The 12,490-nt window shown below is 34.1% G+C and overlaps 1 protein-coding gene across 1 annotated transcript in view; it reads right to left on the bottom strand.

Moving 5' to 3' along the window:
- LOC148956787 (brachyurin-like) overlaps positions 1–12,490 on the bottom strand; it is a 625,076-nt gene that overhangs the window by 171,099 nt on the left and 441,487 nt on the right. The window contains exon 3 of the mRNA XM_089087334.1: positions 9,274–9,457. Within this exon, the coding sequence (XP_088943460.1) occupies positions 9,274–9,457 (184 nt within the window). The remainder of the gene's footprint in view (positions 1–9,273; positions 9,458–12,490) is intronic.

The raw sequence follows: 12,490 nt of genomic DNA, 5'->3' as shown, positions 1-12,490 counted from the left end.
TACAGAAGTTTAATAAATGCAGTTTTGAGCAGAATAAAGTTGACTAGTTGCTACATTCTGAATATTTTAGTTTCCATCTGGGTATAAGTTTTTTCATTAAAAGCAGTTTTGAGTACAACAAACTCAGCTTATTGATAAATTCCTTGTGTTTTACATACTGGCTGAGTACCAACAATATAATAAAAGCGCTTTTTAGCACAATAAACTCAGCTAGTTTGTAAATTCAATGTGTTTTAGATACCGAGTGGGTATAAAAAATTTAATAAAAGTACTTTTGAGTACAGCAAACTCAGCTAGCTGGTAAATTTCGAGTGTTTTAGTTGTGCAATGACTTACAAAAGTTTAATGAATGCACTTTTGAGAACAACAAACTCAGTTACTTGGTAAATTCCGAGTGTTTTAGTTGCTGGCTGAGTACCAAACAAATAATGAAAGCACTTTTGAGTACAAGAAACTCAACTAATTGATAAAATTCCATTTGTTTTACTTGCAGACTGAATACTAAAAATTTAATAAAAGCACTATTGAGTAAACCAAACTCAACTAGTGGATAATTTCCGAGTGTCTTAGCCACTGAATAAAAATCAAGAAGTTTAATAAAAGCACTTTTGACAACAGTAAACTCAGCTACTTGGTAGACTCGGAATATTTTAGTTGCTGACAGACTACTTTTAAGTTACTTTTAAGTACTTTACTACTAACTACGTTTAAGTTAGGTTCGTTTAGGTTAAGTTAGCGTAGCTGGCCACGTTAACTTAGCCTAAACGAACCTAACTTAAAAGTAGTTAACTTAATGTAACCTAATCTGACCAGTTATGCTGCCAGCTATAACTATCAAGGAGGCACACTTATGCCTCTATAAAGAGGCGACCCACCACAATGTTAAGCGATTTCAGGTCCTAGAGGTCGCAGAGAGACGGCGATGATCGCATTTTGTAGCCCAAGCTCAAACTAAGAAACGTGCAAAATTTCATCCTCCTCCGACTTTATCTTCATGGGGTAAACTGGGCCGGAAGTTTCGACCCTCTCACCACAGCCCCCCTTTAACGTTGTCCGATTGGGCTGAAATTTAGAGGTTAAGCTTTCCTAGGACCATGGAGCTTATCCTCAAAATTTCAGCTCAATCCGATTACTCCTTCCCTGTTTTCAAAAAACCAAATATAGCCACTTAAACTTCATTTCTCTTTTCTTTTTTTTTTTGTTATCCACGCCTACAGGCCACAGTTGGCAACTGATCCGGGTCAATGAGGACTCATTCGAAGCAGAATTCGACCTGTTAGGGCCTTTTCATATTTTCAGACCGAAAAAATTATCCCCCGAATTTACATTTACGAAAAACCTCGTTTTCCTATAAGAGCCCATGTTAATTTTTCCCACCACAACCCCCATTTAACGTTGTCTGATCGGTCTGAAATTTAGAAGATAAGCTTTCCTGGGGCCTGGGAGCTTATCCTGGGGCCTGGGGCCTGGGAGCTGTTTTCCAAAAACCAAATATCAAGTTTTGTGGGAATTTGCTTGCGTCAAAAATAGATTGCATTTACTAAAAAAACAATTACAATTGTGTCTCTTTAGTCCAGCATTTGATACTCCAGACTTTCAGGCGGAAAACCCAGGTTCGATTCACCGTCAGAGCAAATATTTTATATACTGAATTTAAACTTTAGAAAAGAAACTCAGTTTCTTTTTTAAATTATTTGAAAAAAATTATGTTTTCTAAAGAGTTAAAGAGGCTGAGTTACAAGGTCGACCCTTAAAACGTACAGGGATTAGGAGGCACAGTTAGGGGGCTATTAAAGAGGCTGAGTCACAAGTTCGAACCTTGAAACGTACAGGGATTAGGAGGCACCCTGTACGACGTGATTTGAGTATTCAGGAATTAAAAGCCTTAACACAAGAATATTCAAGAACGGGGGTTTGGGGGGTGGCAGCCCCCCAACTTTAACTCCTTACACGATTAGCTAACAGTTAGTCAAGCAATAATAAGTAATAAACTGTACAAAAACGTGCAGAAATTATTTGAAAAAAACTACGCTTTCTAAAGAGTTAAAGAGGCTGAGTCACAAGTTCGAACCTTAAAACGTACAGGGATTAGGAGGCACAATTAGGGGGCTGCCGCCCCCCAAACCCCCCCCTTTCGCAATCTTTAAATAAAAAAAAAAAATTAAACTGAAAGTAAGGAGCGACATTAAATCTTAAAATGAACAGAAATTATTCCTTATATGAAAGGGGCTGCGCCCTCCTCAACGCCTCGCTCTTTACGCTAAAGTTTTTATTGTTTAAAAAAAGGAGTTGTGAGAAAGTCAAACTTTAACGTAAAGAGCGAGGCGTTGAGGAGGGCGCAGCCTCTTTCATATACAGATTAATTTCTGTTCGTTTTAAGTTTTAATGTCGCTCCTTACTTTCAGTTTAAATTTTTTTTTTTTATTTACATGCTGCGAAAGCTGGGCGTTTGGGGAGCGGCACCTCCCTAACGGGGCCTCCTAATCCCTGTACGTTTTAAGGTTCGACCTTGTAACTCAGCCTCTTTAACTCTTTAGAAAACGTAGTTTTTTTCAAATAATAGTGAAATAGATTGCAACAGTTGGGTTGTTTCCGCTCATGTGTTTGTGGCTTCGCAAAAAATTCAAATAGTAAGATTTCACAAGATTTTTGTTCCAAATTATTTATTTTAAATTGACTCTCACACTGCTGATTACAAATGTGTTACCCAGTTGGCAACTAAAACACTCGGAATTTACCAAGTAGCGGAGTTTGTTGTACTCTAAAGTGCTTTTATTTTTTTATACCCAGTCGGTTACTAAAACACTCCGAAGTTACCAACTAGATGGAAAGTGCTTTCAAAAATGCTTTCATTGAACTTTTGTTGCTCATTCAGCAACTAAAAAACTCAGAATATACCGACCGGTTGAGTTTATTATACTCAAAAGTGCTTTTATTAAAATTCTGGTACTCAGCCAGTAAGTAAAACACACAAAATGTATCAACAAACTGAGGTTTTGTACCAGGGCCGTATCCAGGATTTTTGTTCAGGGGGGAGTTTTACTAATTTTTGACTTTTTTTTGGGGGGGGGGGGGGTTTACTAATTTTTGACTTAGTTTTCGACTAATTTTACTGATTTTTACCTATGTTTTACTAATTTTAGACTTATTTTCGAGTCGGTCAAAAATTTCGGGGGGGGGGGTTCAAACCGGATAACCCCCCCCCTAGATAAGGCCTTGTTTTGTACTCAAAAGTGCCTTCATTAAAATTTTGCTACTCAATCAGCAGCTAGGAAACTCAGAATTTATCAACTAGCTGAGTTTGGTGTACTCAAAACTCCTTTATTAAATTTTTTTATACCCACTTGGTAACTAAAATATTCGGAATTCATCAACTAGTCAATTGTGTTCTACTCAAAAGTGCATTTCTTGCATTTCTTGTACATAGCCTGCGACTAAAACCCACAGAATTTATCAACAAGCTGAGTTTGTTGTGCTGAAAAGTACTTTTAACAAATTTTTGATACTCAGTCAGCAACTAAAATACTCGGAATATGCTAACTAGCTGACTCTGTTGTAGTCAAAAGTACTTTCATTAGATTTTTTGTACTCAGCCTGCAAGTAAAACAAACGGAATTTATCAACTAGTTGTGTTGTTGTACTCAAAAGTGCTTTCATTAGATTTTTTGGTACTCAGCCAGCAAGTAAAAGACTCATAATTTATAAAGTAGCTGAGTTTACTGTACTAAAAAGTTGCTTTTATTAAATTTTTTACTCAGTCTGCAACTAAAACACGCAATTTATTATTGAGCTAAATTCGTTATACTCAAAATAGCCTTAATTAAATTTTTGTTACTCAATCAGCAACTAAAACAGCAGAATTTATAAATTGGCTGGGTTTGTTGTACTCAAAAGTGTTTTTATTAATTTTTTTATATCCACTCGGTAACTAAAAGACTCGGAATTTATCAACTAGTTCAGATTGTTGAACTCAAAAGTGCTTTAATTTTTATTTTGTTCAGTCAGCAGTTAAAACACACGGAATTTATCAACTAGTTGATTTTTTTGTACTCAAAATTGCTTTCATTCAATTTTTTGGCACTCAGCCAGCAAATAAACACTAATAATGTATCAACTAGCTGCGTTTGTTGCACTCAAAAGTGCTTTATTAAAATTTTGGTTCTCAGTCAGCATTGAAAACAAAAGGAATATATCAACTAGCTGACTTTTTTTACGCAAGGGTTTTCTTATTAAATTTTTGGTTACTCAGCCGGCAATTAAAACAGACGGAATTCATCAACTAGCTGAGTCTGCTGTACACAAGTGTGCTTTTATTAAATTTTTGTTACTCAGTCAGCAACCTTTATCAATTATTTGATACTCAGCCTGCAAGTAAAAGACACGGAATTTTTAAAATAGCTGAGTTTGTTTTGCTCAAAGGTTCTTTCCTTAAATTTTAGTTACCAAAAAAAAGTTCTCTCATTAAATTTCAGTTACTCAATCAGCTACAAACAACACTCGGAATATACCAACTAGCTGAGATTTCGTACCGAAAAGAGCCTTTATTAAATTTTTTACTACCAAGTCGGTAATTAAAAGACACGGAATCTATAAACTATCTGTGTTTGATGTAATCAAAAGTGCTTTCATTAAATTTTTGATAATCAATTAGCAGCTAGAACACACAAAATAAACCAACTAGTTGAGTTTACTGTACTCAAAACTGCCTTTATTAAACTTTTTTGATAGCCAGTCGGTAACTAAAACACTCGAATTTACCTACTAGCTGAGATGTTTGTTCTCAAAAATGCTGTTATTAATTTTCTGGTATTCAGTCAGCAAGTGAAACACACGGAATTTATCTACTATCAGAGTTTTTTGTCCTCATAAGTGCTTTCATTTTATTTTACTCAATTAGCAACTAAAACACTCGGAATATACCAACTAGCTTACTTTGTTGTACTATAAAGTACTTTTATTATATTTTTCACCCTCAGTCAGCAACTAAGTCATTCGGAATTTACCTACTAGCTGAATTTGTTCCATACAACATTGCTTTTCTATTAATTGTTGAAGCTCAGTCATCAACTAAAACATTTGATGTTTACCTGCTAGTTGGTATTGTTCAAATGCAAAGGTGATTTTATGAATTTTCTTATACACATTCATCAATTAAAAGACTTGGAATTTACATACTAACTGAGTTTGTTCCATGCAAAGGTGACACGTTGCAGACAGTGTGTTTCTTAGTTAGCTCAATGACTACCCCCCCCCCAAAAAAAAAGCCTACGACTTGCGTCCCTAACCCTAAACTCATTATGCACCTGATAGAATCTAGAACTCTTTTTGATTTGGATCCAATCGATAGCTCCATAGTCTAGGATACAAAAAGAAATATCGCCAAATCACAAGTAAAAAAAATAACTTTTTAATAAGTTATGGCTAAATCAAAAGCATCTATCTTCTAATCTCATCTCTACACTATTCATTCCTACTCCTGAGACATTGTGGGTATGGTGTTAAATAACAAGCGCATGTATATAATGTCTTTGATTTAGCTCTATTCTTCCCCCCCCCCCAAAAAAAAACAAACCTACTACTTATCTCCCTAAACCCAAACTCAATATCCCCCTGATAGAATCTATAAGTCTTTTTGGTCTGGGTCTAATTGATAGCTCCACAGTCTAGGATACAAAGAAACATATCTCGAAATCACATTTAAGAAAAAATGACAATTTAATAAGTCATGATTGAGCAAAAATATCCTTCCTCTTATCCTATCGCTACATCGTTAATTCTCACTCTTGAGACATTGCAGGTATGGTCTTTAATAACACGCGTATAGAGAGTGTCTTTGGATTTAGATCTCTTGTTTTTCCCTCAAAGGGCCTAGTACATGAGTTACTAACACCATGCCCAATATGCACCTGATAGAATCTATAACTCCTTTCGATTTGGGGCCAATCGATAGCTCCATAGTCTAGAATACAAAAAGAAATATCTCGAAGTCAAATTTAAGATAAAATTACCATTTAATAAGCCATGACTAAATCAAAAGCATCCATCCCCTTTTCCTATCTTAACACTATTATTTTCCACTCTTAACCTAATATAGGATTCCTATAAAAATGTAAACCAATTTCATCCGTCCCAAACAAAAAATTTATTCATGTACCTGTCAATGGATTTACTTTGTTAATTACATTCAGACAGGTACTTGAAATAAGGTACCGCCCGGATGCCGCTAATGGTGTCATGACTCTAGTGATGTGTTTAAAATCTTCCTATCTGACCGTTAAAAACCTTCCTATCTGTTCCTTCAAAACCTTCCTATCTGTTCCTTCAAAACCTTCCTATCTGTACCTTTAAAACCTTCCAATCTTTACGTTTCAAAGCATCGTGGCATTACTACTGAAATTATTGGAACCTCTTTATTGTCCTGTGCCTTCTATTTCATACCTGGTCCACAGACGAAACACTCTTACAGAGAATATTTTTAATTCGTCTCTCTTGATACCAAAGCTATTCAATATTCTAGAATTGTTTATGTGTGTTTTTTGCTTTATCTAAAAAAAAGTTTTACCAACCTTAATGAAAACCCCTCTTTCATTGACAATAGCCTTAATCTCCATAACTGATCAAGGACCCGGTAGAATGTAAGCACTTCGACCATACAAGCAGTAGTTTCTTTGTTTGAAGCAATAGCCTCGGGTATTTACGACTAATACTAACACGATGACAAAAGCAGGCCAGAAGCCTTCTGAAGAGGATCCTCAATTTTAACTTTATCCCCTGCCTCATGTTTGTGTTGCAGTTCCTGTTGCTGAAGGAGCATCAGCAAACTCAAGTTGATTAAGAATTGGCTTAGAACTACGATACTTGATTCTCGACTAGATTTCCTCATCCTGTTGACAGGTGAGAACGTCTAACATATAATTTGTCCGATAGCGATTGTCAGTTTTGAATAAGAGATGAGTGCAATTATCATGTAAGGTGTTCTTAGTTTCGTATTTCTTCAAAGTATTCCGTTTCGCTTCTTCATTATTTCCCTAGATAAGCTTAATTTTTAAAAGATTAGTATCTATGAACTTAAAGGCAATAATATGATATAACAATTTACCATGATCTAGAAGTCATTTTAATGGGGGGTAACAGCCCCCACTCTCTTTGCCTGAGCACTTCAAGCCATCCCTGTGAATACCCCAACAAGGAACCATTTAGACAAGAACAATAACAACTAATTTTATTTTTTCAAGCTTAGTAGCATATAATGCATTTGCCTGACGCTAATTTCTCTCTTTCTGCACCTAGCTGACCAGACTAGGGAAAATCCTATAAGAAGGAACAGATTTGCCACAAATTTAATGACCATATCATAGAGGTGTTCAAGAGGGTTCTTACTATGAACAGTGTTATAAGTGGTTCTCAACTTACGACTTTAGAATTTATGAATAGATTTGAATTTGAATCAAATGGAATTTTAATCAAAAAATAGTCTGCGTAGACGAGAAATCTTCGTCATGTGAGCATTGGTAACTTATATGAATATCATGAGGTTCAGCTGCAGCGTCTGTGGTGGTTTTAGAATTTGGTGCTGGTCAAAAAGTTAACAACGAGGCAAGACAAAATCTCTTTTTATTTCACCCTCAACTGATTGTCAGGAGAAATATAAATTCTCTTGAAGTTTACCTCAAGATATGCGGTAACTTTGGTGGGAGATACCAAATAAAGCGGATAAACCTAGACCTTGTTTCGTTTACTAAAACGTTTTGAAGTTCCTCATAAATACTTCACTGTCCACCATAATCTAGCCTATTCGAATTAGATAGTGTTTCAAAATCTTTAGTTACAACAGAACTTCCAGAATAGATTACTTTAAGAATAGTGATCGATTGTGACCATAAAAGGTATAAATACTATCATCACACTATTATTTAATATAACTCTAATAATAAAAGGATAAAATACAATTGTTTCAATGCATAGGCTAATAACAACGGTAAAATGGTGGGAAATATTCAATATTGAAAAATACATAAGTTTGTACATATAGATTTCTCGTTCATTTGGAAAATCTAACATTTTTTTATCTTCGCATATCATATTATAAAACTTAAGAAAAAAAAATACATAATTGAGTTAGACATTTAGAATTTTTTGCTGAAATGATACAAATTGAAAGAAATTACCCGTAATACGGATTAAATCCCAGACACACAATATAGCCTAGTGGAAATGTGGTTTGATCTAATACAAATTGCTACACAGATGATACTTTCACTACTCGACTAAAAATTATGATCTGATTCAGGATCTTAAAATGTTATCCACTCCAGTTTTTTCACAGATTTGTTTTTTAGGTTGAGAATTAGAACAAATTTTTTAATACAAATAATGTAGTCCTGAAAATAAGAATCCAAATTCAAGAAGTAGTTTAGGGTTGTATTTAAAATCCAAACATACTCCAAAACATTGTAGCAGCATGTAATATGATATTTTAACTAAATGATGGCGAACAGTTAACAGTTCGTGATTTAGTCAACAGAATATTTTTCGGATCGGAATCAGCACATATGTTTGGGTTGGATAGTGAGACGATCATTCGTAAGAACAATTTGTTTGACGTTGACCCCCTTTTCTCGACAGGTTTCCTAGACTAATAATTTAGTTACAAAATTGAGCTAAGGATCTTTATAATACAAACAATATTTAGAGAAAAAGAATGTTATTTACAAAAATAAAAGTTTCTAAAACTTATGAAGTTTTAAACTTCTCTCAAAAAATCAATATGATCGAATGTACTTAGGAAATGTTAATTTAGGTTGAAGAAGTCAATATACTTCGCTAGCAAAAAAAAAATCATCAACCTTTTAATGAGCAATTACCCATTTTGACAAATTCATTCTTATTATTTTTTTTTCAAATTAATTGTCTTCTATTCGCAAGAAAAATTTACTTGCGAAAGACTTGTGCATTTTTGTTGATTCAACTTGATTGGTGTCTCTTTCTTAGCTGTGACAGATTCGTCCACGGTGTTAAGAGAGTGTCATTAAGAATATTTTTGGTAGTTTTGGCAAACACAGATTTAAAAATTTTAAGGCCTTGTTGTTTTTCTAGCTTAAAAAGTTAATCTGCCATTCTAGGTAAAACAGAGACGTGTATTTAAATTATTTAGATAAATGTGGTACTTATCTAGCAATTTAATCTAAATTCATTTTTAACTTCATTTTTGTGAAAAGAGAGTTTCTAGGAAAGAGAAAATAATCTCATTTTCAAAAAAATATTATCCCTTACCCCTCTCTGCAGTGAGCCGCAGTCACTACCCACTCATCTGATATTAGAAAGCCTCCACAGAAATAGATGTCATCAATAAAGATCCCAACCTGCCAAGGCCAGGAATTAGGAATAGCCTCAATCCCACCAATAATCTTGTTTAAGTTGTATGTCTCATTTTGAAGTGGACGTATCCCACAAACGTCTGAAAGAAAAACGTTTGACAACCTCCAAATTTCCTGGAACATTAATCACCTAAAATTTTGTGGCTTAAAACGGTTAGAAATTGCACTTTACGGTGGTTAGGTCTCTTGCTTTACCCAAACGGGGCACTAGAGCATATAATTTTCGTTCAAATAATGACATAATTGTTCCTTGGTTGAAATATGACGAATATAACAATAACTTGTGTTACAATAAAATTTCTCTAATATCCTCACCAAAGTACAGTCATAACTGTCAATAAAGGGTAAGAGTTATGACTGAGCCGTCATTCTACTTGGTGACACCACGCTTGAATTACAAAAACAAAAAGAAAACCTGAAACTTTCGAAGCATAATCTGAAAAGCTTATATTACGAACAATTTGTACTCAAGTATTTTTTTAATAACTTTGAAATAATAAGACACGAAACTCAAACAATCAAGTAGCTAACTAAGTCCAATGTATTCAATGGTTTGTTATTCTAATGATCGTCTTTTAATGTAAAAAATTTAAATAATCATCTATATAATGATTCATTTTGTTACATCAGTTACTGTGGGGTTATGTTCGTTCCTTAATTTAACTAACAAAAAATAAAAATAATTTAAAAATTTTCAGGTATTTTTCCAGTTTATACTACAAGATTAAAATTATTGCTCAGATACCAAAAACATAAATGTGTTTGCAGTTTATAACTTTATCGATTCTGAACAAAAACTAAAATAAAATAAAACTGATTTTATAATTTTTACGTCACGTCACTCATTAAGTCATATATGGTTATTAGTACACAATCGGTTTTAGATATTACGTCATGTTCATTTGTTACGTCATGTATGGTTATGACTGCTTAAAAAATCAAATATCTTTGAAAATATGAAAAGACATCTAAAATGCAGTTTTTTGTGTGAAACGTGATTCTATTTTTAATTTTCTTGTTTTTTTATTAAAAAAAAGCACAAGAACGTTTAATTTCTCTTCAAATAAGGCCTATCGCAAAATTCTAGGATCTTTGGGTCGATACGATCACCCCTGGTAAAAGAAAAAAGGCAAATAAACACGCATCCATGATCTTTCTTCTCGCAAACAATACAAAATTCCACATTTTTGCAGATAGGACCTTGGAACGTCTACAGTAAGGTTCTCTGATACGCTGAATCTCTGGTGTAGGTAAACTGGTGTGATTTTTATTAAGATTCTCTGGCTTTTAGGAGGTGTTTTCCCTTATTCTTTAAAATAGGGCAACTTTTCTCAGGCTCGTAGCTTTTTATGGACATGAGTAAACTTGATGAAACTTATGTTTTTAAAATCAAATAAAAATAAAATTCTTTGACGTATCTATTGATATTAATATTCCGTTTTTGGAGTTTCGGTTACTATTGAGACGAGTCGCTCTTACTATACAGTTCATTACCACGAACTGTTTGATTAAGCTGTCTCTACAAACATGATATCGATCAAACTTATATAATCCCCAGGTTTAAAGAACTAGATCGAGCTTTTATGTTATCCTTTATGTATCTTACTAGGTTGCTAGCTACCACTGCAACCCTGATCGGTCTGATCTGATCTGTTATCTGTCTGATCTAATCTTTTCTCGGTCTGATCTGATCTTTTTTGAAGCAAAATTACAAACAGGAAAAAGCCTTTGGCCTGTTCTTAAAGGGAGTAGTAAGAGACGACCTGGCTACATCCTACGATTGTGACGTCATTGATCAAACTTTAACATGAAATATGCAGTTTTTCTTAAAAAAGTTGATTCTATTTTAAAAAATTTTTTTAATTACAAAAGGTTTTTAACCCCACTAATTTCCTTTAAAATGAGCCTTTGAACAACTCTCTACGATGTTCCAGTGCCAAACTATCTGTGGAAAAGAAAAAAGAAAAACAGATACCATTTGGGCAGAATGCTGTAGTAGCTGCCACTTTTCTTGATTTTCAAGCCAATATATTTCCCTTGCTGTTAAAGCCAAACGACGGAAAGCTTCTTATATAGGGGTTTCGGACAAGGCGGTTCTAATTGTGTACTTCTCGTTTTGATCTGACTTTTTTTGCAGTTATGGGTTTTTATATTTCTTAACATGGGGCGTGATCGTATCTTACTACGTTGCTAGCTATCGCTGCAACCCGGATAAAAAACAGTGTGTGAGGTTATAACCAGATGTTAAAACCATAATGGTTGCAGGGGTAGCTCCAACCTAGTAAAGGACGAACCACAGCCCTTAGTTAAATTTCTTGTTACTATGCCATGGTTTGTTCTTTACTAGGTCTCAGATACCTCTACAATCATGATACCGATAAAACTTACATAATCCCCAGTTTCAATGAACTAAATCGTGCTTATATGTAATTTTTATTTTAATACTTTAGTTACTATAAGCTAGAGTTTGTTCCTTATTATAATTACAATGGACTAGAGTTCGCTCTTTACTAGAGTTACAAACGGGAAAAAGCCAACGGCTTTTTCTTCTTTGGAATAGTAAGAGACGATCCTCAAAGAATCAGGCAGCTAATTAAGTCCATGATTTGTTCTTTAACACAAACTTTATTAATAAGATATTTTGATTTATCCTGCATGGTCTAGTAGTTGGGATAGCTGGCTCTCACCCAGTTGGCTCAAGTTTTATTCTTGGTATGGGAAATTTTTACTTATGATCATTTCTTAACGAATATAATTAAAATAATCATGTATATAATGATCCCTTTTATTACTTCAGCTACTATGGGCAACAGTTCATTCCTTAATGTAACGATGGGCTACACTTCATTCCTTAATGTAATATTTTAGAAACCCGGATTACAAACAGGAAAAGCCTATGGTTTTTTTTAGTTTGAATAGAAAGACACGATCCTCAGTATGGCAACAGATAAACAACATAACCCAGATAAGCTATATTTCTAAAGCGCTTGTATTATCTTATTTTTAGTTACTGTGCGCTGTAGTTTTTCTTTACAAGGTTTCAGCTATATCCTTTGAAACTTAAATAGCCCCAATTTATAATTGACTATATCGATCCATTATGTATGTCTTAT

The sequence above is a fragment of the Artemia sp. Qi Xiang Cuo genome, chromosome 1, assembly GCF_049724085.1.
Source record: "Artemia sp. Qi Xiang Cuo chromosome 1, ASM4972408v1, whole genome shotgun sequence".
NCBI lineage: Eukaryota > Metazoa > Arthropoda > Branchiopoda > Anostraca > Artemiidae > Artemia > Artemia sp. Qi Xiang Cuo.
The sequence above is the reverse complement of the archived record's forward strand: the minus strand, read 5'-3'. Positions and strand labels throughout refer to the sequence as shown.